The sequence below is a fragment of the Macrobrachium rosenbergii genome, chromosome 25 (assembly GCF_040412425.1).
Source record: "Macrobrachium rosenbergii isolate ZJJX-2024 chromosome 25, ASM4041242v1, whole genome shotgun sequence".
NCBI lineage: Eukaryota > Metazoa > Arthropoda > Malacostraca > Decapoda > Palaemonidae > Macrobrachium > Macrobrachium rosenbergii.
The window spans coordinates 35,907,578-35,927,794 of record NC_089765.1 but is presented as its reverse complement, the minus strand read 5'-3'; the positions used below and the strand labels follow the sequence as shown (position 1 = coordinate 35,927,794).

The following is a 20,217-nucleotide window of genomic DNA, read 5'->3' as shown; positions in this document are numbered from 1 at the left end:
GGATAATCTGGGCTCCAACAGTTCAAGAGTGCCGGAAGGCTACGACCATAGTCATCAAGTACCTGGAATCGTTAGGGTTCCAGCTGAACAGGGGGAAGTTCCGCTTGACTCCAGAGTCCCGGTTTCAGTGGCTGGGCCTCCAGTGGGACCTGTCTTCGTACAGGCTATCCCTTCCGCCACCCAAGCGGAAAGAGATGGCCTCCCTTACCAGAAGGTTCTTGAAGGACAAAGCAGCATCCCGTCGGTCCCAAGAGAGGGTCCTCGGCTCCCTTCAATTTGCCTCAGTGACGGACCTGCTCTTAAAAGCGAAGTTAACAGATATAAACAGAGTGTGGCGGAGATGAGCCAATGTCAGGCTCAGAGACAGAGTCTCTTCTATCCCACGGATTTTGAAGGCGAGACTACAGCCATGGTCCACAGCCAGGGGCCTGTTGAAGTCAGTCCCGCTTCAATTCCCTCCTCCAGAGCTGGTGATTCACACAGACGCTTTATTAAACGGCTGGGGAGGGTATTCACCAAAACAAAAAGTACAAGGGACATGGTCTACAGTGTTCCAACAGTTCCATATAAACACCGTAGAAGCTATGGCGGTGTTTCTAACCCTAAAAAAGCTCCGCCCAACCAACCACATTCACATCAGGCTGGTGTTGGACAGCGCTGTAGTGGTTCATTGCATCAACAGGGGCGGCTCCAAGTCTGGTCGCGTAAACCAGGTGATGGTAGCTATCTTCTCCCTGGCGAACAAACACGGTTGGCATCTGTCAGCCACCCACCTAGCAGGGGTGCGGAACGTGGTGGCGGATTCCCTGTCAAGAACCACTCCGTTGGAGTCGGAGTGGTCTCTGGACGAAGAGTCATTCAATTGGATTCGCCGCCGGGTTCCGGGACTCCAAGTGGATCTGTTTGCTACGGAGAGCAACCACAAGCTTCCTTGTTATGTAGCTCCAAACCTGGACCCTCAGGCTTATGCCACGGACGCGATGACCATAGATTGGAACAATTGGAAGAGAATTTACTTGTTTCCCCCAATAAACATACTGTTGAAAGTACTACACAAACTCAGGTCATTCAAGGGCCAACTGGCTCTAGTAACCCCCTATTGGCCGAAGAGCAACTGGTTTCCTATACTTCAGGAGCTCAAGTTGCGGAGTCATCAGATTCCCAATCCCAGACTGACCCAAGTAGTACAAACAAAGACTGTGTCAGCTTCCTTAAGAATTCAGAAAGCCCTAGTTTTATGGACTTTGTAAAGTTCGCTGCTAATAAGGGAGCAAACATTGACCCCGCTAACACTCTGTTTTTAGAATCGGATAAAAGAGAGTCTACTCTCAGGCAGTATGATTCAGCGGTCAAAAAGTTAGCATCCTTCTTGAAGGCATCTGAAGCTCATACTATGACTACTAACTTAGCGATTAATTTCTTTAGGTCATTGTATGAAAAGGCCTTGCTCCGGCTACTATTACTACAGCTAAATCAGCCTTGAAGAAGGTATTTTTGTATGGTTTTCAAATTGACCTTACAGATTCATACTTTTCATCAATCCCTAGAGCATGCGCTCTTTTGAGACCCGGAAAATTTAAAATTCTAGAATTATACGTTATTCTCTTAACGAACATTCTGTTACGTGGTTCCTCAACGACGTTCTTAAGTTAGCCTCTGATATTGACAACTTACAGTGCTCTTACCTGGATCTGTTAAGGAAAACCTTATTTTTGGTTAGCTTGGCTTCAGGTGCCAGAATTTCAGAGCTGTCAGCTCTCGCTAGAGGTGTTGATCATGTTGATTTCCTTCCATCCGGAGAAGTCCTTCTCTCCCCTGATCAAAGGTTCCTAGCTAAAAATGAAGACCCTCAGGACAGGTGGTCCCCTTGGAAGGTGGTGCCTCTTCCACAGGACCAGTCCTTGTGCCCAGTTCATACCTTGAGGTCCTACCTACTTAGAACTCCACAGTGCAAGTCAGGTCCTCTTTTTATCAGGGAGAAAGGTGGAACCCTTTCTTTGAACGCTATAAGGCAGCAAATCCTATATTTTATTAAACAAGCCAACCTGGATTCAGTCCCCAAGGTTCATGATATCCGGGCGGTAGCTACCTCTACCAATTATTTCCATAACATGGATTTTGCTGAACTTACCAAGTATACAGGATGGAAATCACCTCTAGTGTTTAAGCGCCACTATTTAAAATCACTCGAAGCCCTGAAATTTGCTGCAGTGGCTGTGGGGAGTGTCATCCCCCCACCCAAATAATCCTTAATCCTCTTCCTTTTCCCCCCTGCCCGCCTGCCTCATTTGTTTCTCTGCCTGCTCTTATGGTTCAATCATGCCTCACTGCCTTGCTCCTCATAATTGATGTTACTATTGCCCGTGTTTGGATTATCTTGGTGATTGTATTTTGATGTGCTGTGAATTTGGATTGTGTTAGGGGTACTGGATCTGTTTTTATTTATGCTCCATGTACCTCAATGATTTTTTATATCGTAAGGTCTCTCTTTTCCCTTAGATTTAAGTTCGTTTAATTGTCTGTGACTTTATCTTGTTGGGTGTGTCATTTTCCACCTGTGATTGGTCTATAGTTTGTTTTTATGCATTGTTCTTAAAGTTAAGTTGTTGCCCTTACCTGTTATGGGTTGCTTTTGTATAGAGAGTTATGATTATTAAATCTATTTTTCATAGCATGTGTTTTTTGTTCAAATCACCTTGTTTTTAAAAAAATTTTCCCTTTTTAGCTTTGCAGTCTTGGCATGGTTCTCTGTTACTATTTCACCGGGTGACATGGGGCCGAGCTCAGAAAAGGGATTTTGACAAAGGAAAAATCTATTTCTGAGGGAGGCCCCATGTCACCCGGTGACCCTCCCAAGGCCTGGTTTCCCCCCCTTCTTGCACATGCCAAGCCCGGGGGTGGTGCTAGCCTGGAATGGCGTAGGTGGCGCTGGAGTCGCCGCTTGGCGGGCGGGTAAGCGTGGGAGCTGGAACGGCTCTCTACTCTTCCGGGGGATTTTGACATGGGGATGTCTGTCGAGTGTGGCTCTGTGGTTGTGATTCCTTCACTCACCCTTGGTTATACCGACGTCTTCCATATGGAAGTCAATCGATCTGGGGGTAGTAACTCCAGCATTCCTGAAAGCATTTTTCTCTGGTATGCTTAGCAATATTTATACCTAGAAATTCGTGTTAGTATGGAATTTCACCGGGTGACATGGGGCCTCCCTCAGAAATAGATTTTTCCTTTGTCAAAATCCCTTTACTTTTACTCTCCTCAGCCTTTTCCAGTTCTTTCTATAACGTGGTTAAATAGTCTTAGTCCTGTATAATTTTCACGGTACAGTACATCCCCTTTACCTTTATCGTAAAGCTCTTTTCCCACTTTTCCTTTGTCAGGTTTTCCTATATTCTGTAAGGTCATGGATGAGTACCCTTCTTACCACCTTTATTAAATTACTTGTTAATTCAGATGATTTAGGGGCTTTTCCAATTTTCATTTTCCCAAGAACCCTTTATGCTTTTCAGTAGTTAATTTTTCTATTGGTCCCTCTGTTATGCCAAAATCCTCCAGTTTGTATCTTCATTGAGAAAGCTGACAATATACAGTACTGCTGGCATCAGTCAAGCATCTCGCTCATTTTGAACTCGAATTTTCTATTTTCATCTTAAACAGGCAGTCCCAGGTTACTTCAGGGGTTCCCTTCCTAGGCTGCTCTGTAACCCGGAATGTCACAAGAAAAATGTATAAAAATGAGAAGTAAAGTAATGAAAGCCTTACCTTTAATCCTCTGGGTGCACTGTATAGTATTTTACCTGCATTCTGATGTATGCATCCAAAAACCTCCAAAGTTTGACTTTATATTGTAGCTGTACTATTACCGTTCCTTTGTGGCGCAAGACGACGACATAACCTTGGAACATCCACTGGAACCTGGAACTGATTTTTTTATGAATATATTTGAAAAGCGACATAAACTCAGAATGACATAACCCGGTGACTGACTGCCTGTGTATATGCTTTTACATCTTTTTAATCATTCCTCAGCACCTTTTGCTTACATATTTATGCTTTTCCTTCTGTTTTGCTGAGATTCCATTCCATTTCCAATTCCTTATCTGTCCCCATGCCACCTGTTTTGTAGCCTCCTCTTCTTCCTGAGATGCCATATCACTAATCAAGAACACTGAAGTGAGCATTGATAAAATTTACACTAAGCAGTCGTCTAATAACAGGAGAATTTTTATTTTATACTTTTGGAAAAACAAACAATTGATAAGTTTCATGTAAAAACACTTTAATTATATTAGAAGTTTATATGAACAGCTCACAATGGTTATGCAGACCTAGTAAGCTTCCATAGAATACAAAATTCACAATCTAATTAAATATGGAAATCAAAACTGTCATGGTACAGAAGAAGCGTATCCATGACTTTAGAAATGTTAATTTTTTCTATAGTCATCACTGTCTTCAAATGAGGTTCACATTCTCCTTGCACACGCGTACATATGCACACACACACTAGTACACTCGTGCACTACCTTTCTGAACACAATAACTGTGGTCAGATAAATTGTGATTTTATATATATATAGATATATATAGTTATATACAGTATATAGATATATATAGATATATATATGGATATATATATAAATATACAGTATTAATATTATTTATCAAATACTGTATGGTATCAAAATACAGTACCTTATATTTTCTGCTGTGAGGAAGAAATTTCTCCACATTAGGAAGATAATGTGCAAAATTGATTTTTAACTTAAGACATACAGTAGTAATACAGAATTACAGTAATACAATAACTAAAGTTTGCAAGTCTTTCCATTTTGCTCCTCTTTACATTATAAACAGAACCAAACTAGAGTTTACACAACCATAACTTAAAAACATATTTGTATTTATGCAAGATGAACAAAAGTTGCAACTTTCTTTATATACCTGTCACTGAATACAATATTGAATAATAAAAGCCTCTTGTATTGCTCTGGCAAACAGCACTGTGCATTAACCCTTTTTTTTTCTTTTTTAAGTTTTGTATTTTCTTTCTATGTTAGCACATTGAACATCATCCACAAAACAAACTCTTAGTGGTATCACTCCTACAAGCATGAAGATTATATATATAATGTAGATATTGTATATATAGATTTTTTTCTGTATTTTTTGGTATCCTTAATTTATTGAATTTGTCCTTGCCTTAAAATGGAGGAAGTACACATTGCCAATGAAACTTGACCACTACTATGCGTATAGATATCATTAGTATGTATAAGGAACTATGATTATTAAGATCACTGATACAAATGACATCAATCATGACAATGATTTGCGCAAATACAGTGGTTGCATTTTCTAAGATAATGTTGGGAAGGGAAAAGGGTTAAAGCAAACCAAATTCTCATACAATATTGTATTAATAATTGTCTGTGATTCTCTACCACTAAGTTTTATCACTTCGACATCTCACTTAAATCCAGTACTATGCCGCCTCTTCACTTTCATATAACGTTACTGAAGCTATATGTCCATTTGCCATAACCTGAGAGAAAGAAAAATGTTTTAATTAAGAATGAATGAATGAATAAGGGTAACATACAACATCTTTTGAAAAGAAAAACTTGACTTATAAACAAAATGTGTAATCAATTGCAAAAAGTGGTTTACAGTAAAGATAAATGGTGAAGAGTGACTGTAATGGAAGTGATGCCAATATAATGTATGTATCACAAATGGGGAGAGCTACACTGCTCACAAAATTTAAAGGAGCATGCACTGAAATGGAGTTCAAAACAATTATGTATTTATTCTAACAGGATAGATAATAATTATGACATAACTGGGATAGTTATTCAAGAATGAAAAAATTAAATTTAATCGGTTTCCTCCAACTAACATCTTAAGGAATTAATTGTTCATACACAGAAAAAACCTGGAGTCTTAACATTACGATAAATCATCCAGCACCAGCTGGAACTGGTAAAAAATTCAATAGAATTGTATATGCAAGGAACTGGTGGCATCATCAGTCCTCTGTCATGAGTTAGGTGGAACAACCACCAACCAAAGCTGGGACTCGTGACGTATCAGTATTCTTCTTACCGCCTTTGAGTGAGGACGTCTTGTTCTTTCTCTCCTCCCCAAAGCTGGTTCTTTGTTTGCCTGTGTTTCTTTGTGTTTCAGTGTGAAGGTTTTGTGTGCGAGTGGGGAAGAGTTGTCTTTATCATGAATACACAAAACCCTGCTCGCTCCATCTCTGGTTCCCATAAACCTCAGAGGTTGTGCCTTGGTGCTGGAGGATTCCCTTGTTTTCACTTCGTAGCCTTCATGAATACGGATCCACGTTCAGCGTGCAGTAGGTACAGAGCACGTGTATGTAATGTCACTAATCCTTGTTAAGAATGTCATTCTTGGTCTGTGGATCAGTGGAAGAGGTTCTCCAAGAAGGGTCAGCACAAAAGGAAAATAAAGACACCAGCCCTGTTGGTTGATTCTGCATCTCCATCTTTTCAGCCTCCTCTTGAGGCTGCCCCTTCTTTTGAAAGGCCAGTTCCAGTTGCTGCACCCTCTGTATTAGATTTTTCCCAACCCCTTCCTGTTCTTCCAATGATTTGTATTGGGGTTAGGGAGAATTTTTGTCTGCCTCTTCTTTCCCTGGGGGGAGGGGGGGGCATTGCCATCTTTGTCCCTCTTTGCAGCCTCTGATGCGCAGATGGCGAGTGTTTGGGCATCATTGGGCCTATCAGGAGTACCAACCTTGGATGGCCTGTTGTCTCACTGCTTGGCTTCCTTATACCCAGTACCATCCTCTGTGGCTGTTCCTGCTACCCTGGGCCTCCAATGTATGGGATCTAGTGCTTTGACATCTAGCGGGACGCATTATAATGGGTCACCCCTTGTTTTGTGTTAGTGGTACCAACAGCCTCCTCGTGTGATTAGTCTGTTGTGACATCACAGCCAGTTCCCTCTGTGACATCACCTTCGGCTTCCTCAACCTTTGTGACATCACAGCCTGCTGCTACTATGATATTGCCTACTGTGCCGTCTTAGGATTTCCTGAAGAGACTGGATTCGGTGATTGAGGAGAAATGTATTCGTGCTTGTAAGAAGAAGAGACAAATCTTCTGCGCCTTCTTCTTCTTTGTCACCGACAACGTCGCAGTTGCCTGTGTCCCCTGTACGTGCTCCCGTCAAGTGTTGGAGAATTAGGGGCTTAGTGCCAAGAAAAGAAGGATCATTTCTTCTTTGAGCCAGGTCAGTCACATCCCAGTCAAGATGCATGTTCCAGAATTGGCAGTGGCTCCCAAGTCATCAGTTTTGCACGACCATGGTTCTCCTGTGTTTGTTCATCCTCAGAAGGCTACGGATGTAGGGGATGTTCAAACCACCTCCTCCTCCATGGCTGTGGGTGATAGTGTTCATCCGGCAGACTCGGATACGCAAGGGCCCCTCTCTAAAAGGAGGCATGATGTGGTGCCTGTGTCTCCTATTCAGCCTATTAATGTTTGGAGGAAGGATGTCAGCACTCCGATCAAGAGATCCCGGGTTGTGGATTCTTCTGGTGATGCCTGGGCAGGTGTGAACAGCCATGCAGTGTCTAGGCCGGCAGAGGGTGTAGATGGTAGTCGTCTGTCGGGTCGTCGATCAAGGTCTTGTTTGCCCAGAGGTGTTCATAATTCCTCTTCAGTGAGTCACAGCTGAACGATCGTGGGTAGGCTTGGTCATAATTCATCTCTGAAACAGTCATACATGAGGAGTGTACGTCTTTCACAGTTGGGATCAAGGAGCAGATACCACAGCTGATGTCTTCCCTGGGCCATCAGTAAAGAGAACAGACCGCCAGTGACGCAACTGCCAATTCTGGTGATCATGCAAGTGCCAGACGGGCTGCTTGGTGTTAGGGAGTGATGTCAAGGCGTCTTCCAGGGTGTCTGCTCCTCAAGCCATGTTCATGCAACCTGTTCCTCACTGTCTGATCACTAATACACATTTCAGTAGCCTGATGGAATGCCATTTGGATACTTCTAGCAGTTGACTGATGGTTTTGTAGAGCTAACATACACAGATATTGATCCTGATGAGTTGTGTACCATCTGTGACCCTGTCCAGAAAGCTTACCATACTTCCTGTCTCTTGATACATCAACCATAGCCTAGCAACAACACTTCTGGACACACCCAGTCTGTTGGCTACATTCCTTTGTGAAAGACCATCCTCCAACATCTGGACAGCCCTTGCTACTTCCAGTTCCTAAGTACCGCCTAGCACACTCCACAGGCATGGCAGGGCAAAACATCAATATGAAGATGAAGAAGAAACTCATTGTGGCAGTCAGTCTGAGAGTACACTGTACAGTACAGACTGCAGCCTAAATCTAGATATCAATGAGGGGTACTTGAACTGAACGGCTTCCTAGTTCACAAGATAAGGAAGGAGCTAAAAGCACTTGGAGTCATAAAGAAAACAAGGATCTTAAAAGCATTAACAATATTTCTTAGCTTGATGTTATTTACTGTATAGCAAAGATTAAAAAAAAAAAAGTGTTCCTTCAATTTTTTTGAGTAGAGAAATTTGAACATGTTGGAAAAGTAGTTCAAGAAGTATAAAGCTGTGAAATGGTAATGGAAAGATGAAACTAAGAGTTAAGAAGTACAGGGTAGAACCAAATAGTAAGTGAAGCAGTCAGTTTGAGAGTACACTGTATGGACTGCAGCCTAAAGCTAGATATCAATGAGGGGTACTTGAACTGAACGGCTTCCTAGTTCACAACAAAGATAAGGAAGGAGCTAAAAACACTTGGAGTCATAAAGAAAACAAGGATCTTAAAAGCATTAACAATATTCCCTAGCTTGCCGTTATTTACTATATAGCAAAGCTTAAAAAAAAGTGCTCCTTCAATTTTTTTGAGTAGTGTAATTTGAACATGTTGGAAAACTAGTTCAAGAAGTATAAAGCTGTGAAATGGTAACGGAGAGATGAAACTAAGAGTTAAGAAGTACAGGGTAGAACCAAATAGTAAGTGCAGCAGAGATAAAAAAAAAAAGATGTTCATAGATAATCCAAAGATTAAAAACCATAGTCGGAATCTGAAGTGTAAGTGTCATAACAAAATGGTATACAGAGAAGACTCATATTTCCACACATAAAAGATAAAAAGAATGTTGTGCATAACAAACACCACTTGCATCAGCTTGAAAGACACTGCATTGTGCAGGCCAAGACCCTATACTTTGTTTCCATTAGTTCTCATTCTGTGTGACTCCACTAGAAGTGTGTCTAGCTGCTCTTCCGTCTTGGCATCTGTTTTGACATGCCATTCGTTTTCAGTAATTTCTTTGTACTGATTGTTTTAAATGAGCAAGCAGCTCATTTATGTCCTGTATGGAAAAGAGTTCTCATTCAATGCGCCCTTCATGTTCAGGGCAACAATTTTCTCTGCAAAAGACATGTTCAGTGTGTTTGGTCAACTGGTCTGTTGATCAGTGGTTTGTCTATGCTCAGAGAAGAGCTTGCAGCTTTAAAGCTAAAACTTCCAAGGGTGCCTTCCAGACTTATCATCAAATGGTGCCACTGCCCTTGAAGTCATGACTGGTCTCTTTGATTGAGGTTCCTGTGTCCTTACTGCCTCCCACTCTTGACATAAATGTCAGAGATAGCACAGGCCCTCATCTCTATCTACCCTTTCACATGATGAAGAATCACATAAGGGAAGTCCCCTTCCAGGGCTTGTCCTGCCACCCTTAGAGGGATTTCTGTCTCCTCATCAACCTCTCTCTCCTTGACCCCTAGCTACTAGCCTCCTGTTCATCTTCATCTACGTGTACATTGGTTTCTTGTGCTCCTGTCCCTGTGCCTTCATTAGTTCCTACAAGGTGTGGATGCATCCTTTGCAGAGTGTATCAAGGTGCAGGTCTCAGTGTTTCATGATCAGTTTTTGGCTGTAGATGATTCATTTGCAGAAAAATTGTGCCCATTGATATCATTACTGTATTCCCTTTACTTTTCAAGATGGCTGCTGCTGTTCCTATGCCATTGCATTGCCTTCAGCCCTACATAGGCCTTGGACAGTGACGCTTGGCTGCAGTAATATCTCCCTTGGCTGGTGATTCTGCCTGCTGTGGTCTCTCCACACTCGTGGCTGGGACTGTTTGTGTTGGACTGTGCTGGCAGTCTCCATCTTTAGTCCATCCTTCTGCATCTGACCCTGGACCTCATTTGGAGGAAAACCTTCTTGTGGACCTCCTGCGGTGTTGCTGTAACTCTGACTACATTTATGGCAATAATCCAACCTTCTCCTACAGGTATCGACTACATTTATGGCAGGATTCCAACCTCCTCCTGCAGGTATTCATAAGTCAGCCTCTTCAAGGTACACTCCATAGTTGATTTTGATCTTCCTTGAGTCAGGGTCAAGAAAGCATTCCCTCCATATTGCCCTCAGTTTTCTTACTCCCACTAGTGAAGTCACCCCTCCTCTCCCCACCTAATTCTTACTCCCACTAGTGAAGTCACCCCTCCTCTCCCCACCTAAGCCACCATTAAAATCTAGTAGTTAAAGTTGCCTTCAGCACAGTTCACTAGGCTGTGGCAGTGGAAAGAGATGAAGGCATGCTGTCTTTCAGTTTGGGCATATCTTCAGAGGTTTAGGAGGGCTTGGGAAGAGATTAGCTCAGAATCCTGTCTTGGGTTTTACATGACAACTGCTGCCTTTTTCTTGAATGAAGGGCCTCCACTGCTGATTTGACCCATCAACGTCAAGTCTTTCCCCTCCAGCCCAGAGAACAGGCAAGTCCTGGACAAATAAACTGCCTCATATTTTGCAGAAAAGAGCTATTTACAGACTTCCAAAGAAACTGGATACCAATTATACATTTCAATTATTTTAAGTTTATCTAACACTCTTTAGGATGGAAACCGGAATTTATCAGGTACTTGTGCATGGGGGGCTTCCTTGCAGCTCTATGCCGTAAGGATGCCTATTTTCATGATTCCATTCCCCTGCTTTTGAGGATGTAGAGGGGTTGTGGATTCAAGTTCTAGGTCCTTGGCTCTAGACCAAATACCCCCTCAGCTGTTCACCAGGACTTTGCCACCTATGGCCACTCTGATGCTACCTGGATGACAGGCTGGTCTTGGCAACTTCCAGAGAAGAGTTGGACAGACATCTTGACATTTTTCATGTACATTATTGTGTTATACTTGGGGTTCCATGTCTACCTAGAGAAATCGGATCTAGGGCCTTTCATGCACGTGTACCTGGGGATGAGGATAGCATTTCAGAGTTACTCCTCCTCTAGTATTCATGCAGCAACATCCACACAGTCATTGATCAAATCATGGCAAGTTCTGGTAGGTTATTGGTTGTCCCTGGAAAAGTTGGTTCCCAAAAGTCCTATGTCCACTACCTTTTGACTTCTTGTGTTATCATGGTAGGTTGCTCTCATGTTGCAATACATCTAGGTTCCCATCTCAAGAGAGTGCTCTAGTGGTGGCAGGAAAAGCAGAACCTGGTGAAATGCTTTTTGCTTAGGGTTATATCTGACAACACTACTGTTGTAGTTAATGCACAGAATCAAGGCAGAGCAAAGTAACCCTTTTTTAGTGACTTGTAGTTTAGTTCTCCACTTGGGCAAAATATGACATTTTTAAAATAAAGAAATTTGTATTTTTCCTAACATACAAACCTGAGGTCTTTACATAGGGGAAGCTGAAGATACGCTCTCCAAGGAAGGAAGAATTCACGGCTGTACAATGTTGCACAACCTTGCTTTTTTGTTTCATGTCGTACGAGGAAGAAGAGAGAGGCCCAGGGTAGGCAGATGTATTAGTCTTGCCCTTGCCACGATGTTGCATGGCCGTGACACTTTTTTTGACGTTATTACAGCTTTCCTATCATCTTTGGCCAAAGATTTGCTGTGCAAGATGAAAACGCATGTCCGTGCAGATGTTGCACTGCTTTGTCCTTTCTACAATTGTTGCACGACCAAGGTACAGCTCTCCCTGGTTTTTTCGCTGTCTATGGACATGGACTTGGATTTTTCATAGGAATTAGCAACTATTAGCAAACACACAGCAGGTGCTGTCAGATTCTTTCATAAGGGCAATCTCTGCGTTTGAAGGTCTGCTATGCTCTCTGGCAAGAGTAGGGAACCCCTTTGCCAGATCTTGGACATGGGAACAGTTCTCCAGCATATTTTCCAAAGCCCATGCATTGAAAGATTTGACCAAGTTTGAACCTTCATTTCCATTTGTTACAGCTGTGGCATTATAACTATCTTACAACCTCTGAAAGACAATTGTGAAATTCTCAAACTGGAAAGGAAATTAATTCCTGTAACAATGTTCTTTAAAAGACTGATTAAATTTCCCAAGTCAAATTTGGAATATCCTCAGCCTCCTATCACACTTTGTCAGCCATCACCTGAAGCCTTTGTCTCCCACTTCACTTTCTGTTGCATAACCTTCACTGAAGTGTTGAGTGTCCCGTCTGAGTCTCTATACCAATTCTGATAACCCTGCTGTTGTCTGATCAGAGCAATAGTTAGTCCTAATAACTTTCTCTCTACAATGTCCTTCACATAAGTCATTTCATTGGCAATGTTGATAATATACAGTACTGTAATTTCAATGATTTATCATAACCTTGAAGACAAACAAGCATACCAAGAGCCAAGATTTGGGGTTTAGGTGTGTTAACATGTATTTGCGAGAGAAATTTGTAAATGTTTTCATTTTTTATTGCATATGATGAACTCGGGAAATAATTGTTTGTGAATGATGGGCAAAAAAAAAAAAGTTACTTTTACACAGCAGGAAATAATTTTTTGTGAATGATGGGCAAAAAAAAAAAAAAAAAAAAAAAGTTACTCTTACACAGCTGTTCCATTAGTTTTCAAAGCTACTGCTAGATGGCATTAAATTTGTAACGTGACTTACAGTGGAGGAAAGTTTTCTTGAGTGTAAGTATGGTATAGTACTGTACAGCACTCTAAATGAAATACACATACCTAAATGTATTTTAATATACAGTTAGGGACCATTTGTAGAATTGAATATATTTTCCCATGAAAGATTAAAGCAACAAGGCTTGTCTCCTATAAACAGCTGTGCTATTAGTTTTCAAGGCCACCACCAGCGAGTAACAATATCTAAGGTGAATTTACAGTCAAGGAATTTTTTGTGTGTGATAGGTAAATATGTAAATATGATGATTGAATTTACATACAGTATTATCATAACTTTTTTAATTTTTAAGAATATAATTTTAGTATGCATATACAAATTATTTTTAGAATTAAAACCATACTTAGCTACCATTGTCATATCGACGACTATATTGAAAGAATCAGGATACAAACTGTACCTTCATATATATATATATATATATATATATATATATATATATATATATATATATATATATATATATATATATATATATATATATATATATATATATATATATATATATATATATATATATATATATATATGTGTGTGTGTGTGTGTGTGTGTGTGTGTTATATATATATATACAGTATACAGGACTGAGAGAATCTGATCTTTTTAATGAGATATAATTAAGTATATTTATTAAAGATTTGTCATATTTATTCTATATATTAAGTATATATTTTATTTAAATTAAAATTTTTATATATATTTATTTTTATGGTTTTTATCTATTATTTTTTAAGTTCATATTTCAACACTGAATTTTACTAGTAGAGTATGTTATTTTTCATCTTTTCATTATCAATCACACCATTGATTTATATATTTCATCTTCATTGCTGCGCTGAATAATCCTGATGGGTCCGGCACTTGGTTATCAAGACCTAAATTTCGTAATCAATCAATAACATTTTACATATGAAACTTATATCCGATATTTTGCCATAACTTATTGAAATTATACTGATAGTGAGACTTCTTACATTCACTCTTAGTTGCTCATGATGGAAATTTATCATCACTCAGTTTATTAATGAATAGTTAGTTGACAATGAGATCTTTATCATCCACACAGGTATTTGCAAATCTAAAAAGTTGTGAGCATGGGACACCACAACCTATATTAAGTGGTCTATTGGAATTAAATTCAGAAATTTCTAATGTTTCAAAACAAAATTGTTCTTTTATAAAAAATATTCTTAGAAATGCATTACTGTCTCAGTATCAGTAACTAAGGAGCATCCTTTATTACATGGATCAAAATTAGTATTAGAAACTTCAAGAGTACATGAAGTACTTTTGAAGTAATATCGTATATGGAGTACTAAAATCAAAAGATACCATAAAATTACCAGAACCTCAAGGTTATCTGTTGTGATTGAACTGCTTTTAATATTTCCTATTATTTTTAGTCACCATTATAAAGTTGCCTTATAAAGTTTATCTAAACCTAAGATGTGGAACAAGAGGTTGTTATCTTACAAAGTTAAGGAGCTAATTTTTATTGTATTTAATTAAGCAAAAAACCTTAGAGATACATTGTGAGTTAACTCTCTGGAACTGAGAGATACATTGTGAGTTAACTCTCTGGAACTGAATACATGCATTTAATGAGAGAGAACTTTTAAAGTAGAAAAATTGTCTTATCACCATGTTTTGCAGTAATTACAAAGTCATACCAAAAGCATGACACTCACCTCAAATATTATATCTTGATATGCATGGCAAAATGTTGAGCCAAAGGGGTTTGATGTATTTGTTGAGGATGACCTATGAAGAACCACAGGGCGTCCACGGGGTTTGATACGAGATCCAAGTGTGTCCCACAGTGTCACACTCTGCACCTGTAAAACAGTACCAAAACAGATTTATTATTTGGATGCTCATAATATCACAACTGGGAGGTTAACTTTATTTCAGTAAAGCAATGAAGTTTTACTCATTGCTCATGAGAAAAACAAAATTTTTAAAAATTAAAATCATGTAATTATACAAATGGGATAAAAAAAAATCTATGCCACAGCAATTTGCAACTGAGCAGAAGAAAGAGTAAGAGGAATTGCAAAACACAATCAGGACAAGAATACTAGTGACTGGATGTGAACAGGGCCTACTATTTTATTTTAGTTAATAAATGAAAACTATTTCTAATAAATTTTATTTTTTGCATACAGACCACTGCCTTACATTCCCTTCATGCAGAAGTTCAAAGAGAGCTATGTAAGTGGTGGGAAATCTTTGCATTTCACTAATAAAATACAAAAGATGTGATGGTATCATGAAAGGCTATTTTGATGGCATAGTCAAGCCCTACAAAGAACCCTCCTCAAAAAGCTCATAGGAGGGCACAGACTGTGAAAGCTCAAAGGAAAGGCCCTACTTAAAAGAGTTTGAGGAAGAGTGAGTTAGAGGAAGAGTTCCCTGTTTTCTGCCATGGAAAATATATGAATTCACATAAAAACAAATTAATAGGCTTGAAGTACCTTCATCTATAGAAATTAGGATGGTACCTTTTTTGATGGAATAAAATTTCCATTTTGTAAAGCTTCAGTAACATCAAATGAATGATAACTGGTTGTAACATTTCTAGCTTTCCAGAAAAAAAAAAAAAACTGGCATTAAAGATAAAAGTAAGAGCATGTGAAGGTATTGAAACTGATCCTTTAAACATTTTCATGTATAGTGCATCACCGACTTACAGCAGATTTGATCTTACGGCACTTTTTCAGCGTACTTGACGGCATTTTACAGCGCTGTAACTTGACGCAACAAGCACTGGTAACAGATAAGGCCCTGTCCACACAGACAAGCTTTGCTTGATAAACTTTGCCTCTTTGCGGGATAAGCCTGTCGTATGCATTTCTGCTGCAGTCCAAATGACATTGGTTGAATAGTGAGAGCCTGGCAGTGACTGACACAAGATCGAGTTGTGTACGACAACATGGATCATAAGACATGCAAGAAGAAAATTGCAATGTGTATTGTTATAGCAATGTGTGCAAAGATAAAAGTGGCAAGGGAGAAAAGGATGTGGTGAAAAGAGTGGCTACAAAGAAGAGAGGACAGGAAGTTGTGATATTGCGGGAACTGAGACATGGCTATGAAGCAGGTTGCATCAACTATATGAGAATGGATCGACACCTTTTATAAAGCCTTATCTAAAGTGGAAACACCTGTTTAGTGTTCATTTACCTAATCATTTGTGAAGATTTTACATGAAACTGTTCTTTATGGAAATATTTCCGTAAGTGACGTCATGTACGTAGTGTGACATCTTTATTCATTTAGCAAATGAATTTCCATCAGGGAACAGCCCTGCCAGGCAAAGCCTCGAGACTCCGCTAAACAGTAGGGAAGCCCTATACGAAGCTTTGCATGCGATTTCTTCATTTATGATGTCACACCAAGCAAAGTTTGCAGAGCAAAGCTCACCCGTATGGACGGGGCCTAACACAGCCTAGCTTTTCACTGCACACACGTACGAATACATCTGTACTTGCATCTGAGGCAGTTCTAAAAAGTAGCTCTAAAAAGTAACCTGATAAATTAGTTCTTAAATTTTTCATATATAATACAGCCTAGCTTTTCATTGCACACACATACATCCTATACTTGCTTGCACCTGATGCAATTCTTAAAATTAAACAAAAATTAGCTTTAAAATAATACAGTACATTAATTTATAATATTTGAAGAATATATTTGTATTACATTATACTTCATACACAAACACACACACACAGAGAGCTGGTAGTACCTGGATTAGGGGTCAAGTGCTCAAGATATGAACATCTGCTGTCTTGTAGGTTGACATCTCTTAAGTAGAGGCTATATCCACAATTGAAAACTGTGTTTTTGCTTAGAGAAGCACCAGGAAACCACTGGCAGTGGGATGATGGATCAAATTAAAGCATCCAGTACTTTGTTTCCTCAGCTTCAACTCTGGGTGCCTGGCAGATAACCTTGGTTAAAAACCATGAGGCAACAGCTGGGGTCATTGACCTTAATCAGTTAGGAACTGGATGTTATAAGGAACTGGCTATCTTTACCACATTTAACAAATCTGTCCTCTAGGTATTCTACGATATAAATGGAGTCATTTAAAAACGGCATGGTCCCAGGCACACAGGGGTGTTCATAACCTAGCAATTTAGGAAAGTTCCTTGTTGTCTGCTCAAAACACCTAGTTGGGCTCTCACTTCCATAGCCTAGAGTTATGAAGTCAACATACAACCCTCTTAAATTAGCTTTCTTTGCTGGATCTCACAATGAAGATAGGTCCTGTTCAGGTACTTACATCTTATAATGTATTACTACCCTAAAACAATTCTCGCAGCCTTGAATAATTTCAATTTTATTTTGTTTTTTTTAATAACTGATCTCTTTCTGTATTGCCTATATCTTCTCTTATTTCTTTCAAATGAACACCATATTCTTTGGAAGCTTGAATTTCAAGTCAGTGGCCTCTGTGGGTTTGTTCCATATGAAGAGGGTTCATCTTCTGAATAATAATAATAATAATAATAATAATAATAATAATAATAATAATAACAATAATGATAATAACTAATAATAATAATTAATAATAAATGGATCACAGACATTCACCCACTGAATGGAGAGGTTAAACATTTTTTGTCAGTAAGGTTGTTTGCACTCTAATTTTGCCTCTCTTCACAAGTAATGAAGAGGATTTTCAGCTCTATCCATTGAGGCTTATAATGCTGTTCCTCTCCACAGGATATAGAAGCCAAGTTCCAAGAACACATTATCCAATTGACATAGGCAAGTCATTCCTAGAGCCTACTGGAATGAGTCAGATGGTGAAGCTGAAAATGTAACTCCTCTGGTTCTGTTGCCTTTTAACATAATTAAGACATTGAAGACTGCAGGTAGCTGGCAATATCAGTCTACCTTTAACACTTTTTATTTCACATGTAACATTTACATGGTTTATTTCTTTTCTTTGAAACTGACAGTCAAGGTGGGCCATGTTTTAACTAAAGAGGAAGATGTTGGGATTATTCTTTTTCCATTTCTTCACAGTACCTCATCCTGGATTTATGGAACCTTAGAGACATACACATCTGGGATTATTAGCTTCTATGTCTCATGTTGATGGCCAATGTGAATAACTTTCTTGATATGCATGCCTTGCTTTACATATCATGGGTTTAACCTTTATGAAGAACAAACCTATTTGCTAACAGCACTTTGGTTCCTGAGTCATTCCAGTCCCAAACCACGAACAGTGTGGCAGGGTTTGGATGAAATGAGATTTTTTATTACACAAACACATTAATTATAGAGACTGCGCTCATAGTTCCACAAATCTCAGTGGCTCATCTCAAGTTTTCACAGAAGTGTGATAGGTTATTGTTGGATACATGAAGGTCCATACGATGCATGCAGTATATGACCACCTTTCTTTTTCTGCCTGTTATGCAAAACACATCAAACTTGTGGAACATTCAGGAAACATGAAAGTAGACAACTATAGGGTTTGTAGGAAAATACTACTTGCATCTTATAAAAGAATTTTGAGTTTATTGCCCTCTTTTCATGGACAGAGAAATGCCTCTTCTCACTGACTTGTACTGTTCAAGACCAAAGAAGGCCCCTATTGTGCATGCCTTGACTTGCATACAAAACAACTTTTTCACCTCACTGTTCGTATGCCAAGTCCACATCTAGGGGGGGATGACTGCAGTCACTTTATGAATAATGGATTAGTATGAAAACCAGTTGTATTATAAGAAAATTGTTTCATAAATCCTTTAGTTATATATTGCCTGACTAGCAATTAGGAAGAAGGATTAAAGAGCAAAAGCAACTGTTGAATCTTGGTAAATGCAGAAATCAAGGAGCTAACAACAAAAATATTTGAATTCAATCCCAAGGAAGGCCACATATGAATACCAATGGCTTGCAAAGCAATGGGTTGTACTTATCTAGTATCTAATAAGAGAACATAGAGCATTCATCAGCAACCTGTGGTGTGAAGGCCTCTTCTAATAAAACTGTACCAGGGAGTGCCAAAGAGATGACAAGTATTAAAGTTAGGATTTGGTAACATATGCCACACCAAGACAACTGAGCCCAACCAGAAAAAATCCAAATATTTATAAAGTTACATCTCTCAAAAATACCTCACGAGGTAGAATGGCATTTCCATAATGCTCCAAATATTCTCAAAGGCCTATGTAGAAGAAAAAGTGCACAGCCCATGTGTCTTCATCTTTATAATTAAAGTCAACCTCAGACAGTTCAGAGTAAGTCCTTGTAATTACTTCATATACTAAATAAATGGCATTTTCAACCTCAGACATGTCAGAGTAAGTCCTTGTAATTACTTCATATAGTAAATAAATGGCATTTCCATAGTCCTCCAAATATTCTCAAAGGCCTATGTAGAAGAAAAAGTGCACAGCCCATGTCTCTTCATCTTTATAATTAATTAAAGTCAACCTCAGACATGTCAGAGTAAGTCCTTATAATTATTTCAAACAGTAAATAAAAAGAAGCAATTTTTGACATTTTATTCCGATAACCAATATGAAAAAGTCTATATGAGTGAGAAAGGAGATTAAGGCAAAACTTGATGGCTTTGACCAGAGTAGACAGGCTTCACCTTGAGAAGAGGTGGCCAGAGCAAGGATATCACCAGGCAATGAAATCTACAGTCAAAAAATAAAAAGCCAAATTGAGGACCAGTTCTTCAAGTGTATGACAATACCAGCCCAGGCAGTCAAGGCCTTCAGCTCAATGTCACACTTAAGAAGAGGTGACCATGGGAAAACACTGTCTAAAATCAACTAGGGATGATTCTAGGATTAGTTCATAAAAAGGCCTGGCCAAGTTCCTCAAAACTAATACTGTACTAGATCCTAGCTAACAGGCTTCAAAGACACTGGTATAGACCTGCCAAAGTGACTGAAGTCTGAAAAATTTCAGTCAGTGCTAGAGTTCAACCCTCCACTGAGCAAACACAAGAGAGGACACTGCCCTATCACCTGTGATTGCAGACAATAATTTGTTCTGAAACTGGAGAAAGATGAAGTTGGCAATCAAAACAATAGAGGCAATAAGTGAATGAGTATTTTTGACATCAAATACATGGCACAAAGTGAATGAGTATTTTGTTTGACATCAAGTACATACTTGGCTCACTACTACTGGTAATAGTTAGTTGTCAATGTCCTGTAGGGTGTCACTGAGGCATGGTAAAGAACAAAATACAGAAGTAAACAACATTAGGTCTAT

The 20,217-nt window shown here is 39.2% G+C and overlaps 2 protein-coding genes across 5 annotated transcripts in view; one reads left to right on the top strand and one right to left on the bottom strand.

Moving 5' to 3' along the window:
* The window catches only part of LOC136852556 (homeobox protein Nkx-2.2a-like), a 221,554-nt gene that overhangs the window by 20,753 nt on the left and 180,584 nt on the right, over window positions 1–20,217 (top strand). The window lies entirely within an intron of this gene.
* LOC136852557 (PHAF1 protein CG7083) overlaps window positions 5,151–20,217 on the bottom strand; it is a 57,837-nt gene continuing 42,770 nt past the window's right edge. For 2 of the 4 annotated variants that reach the window (XM_067127326.1, XM_067127328.1), the window contains exons 8-9: window positions 14,652–14,792; window positions 5,151–5,542 (exon numbers count right to left, since the gene is read on the bottom strand). In XM_067127326.1, coding sequence (XP_066983427.1) covers window positions 5,483–5,542; window positions 14,652–14,792 — 201 coding nt within the window. In that variant the 3' untranslated portion in view covers window positions 5,151–5,482. Of the gene's footprint in view, window positions 5,543–14,651; window positions 14,799–20,217 lie in introns of all 4 variants that reach the window. The other 2 variants (XM_067127325.1, XM_067127327.1) reach the window with 1 other exon arrangement.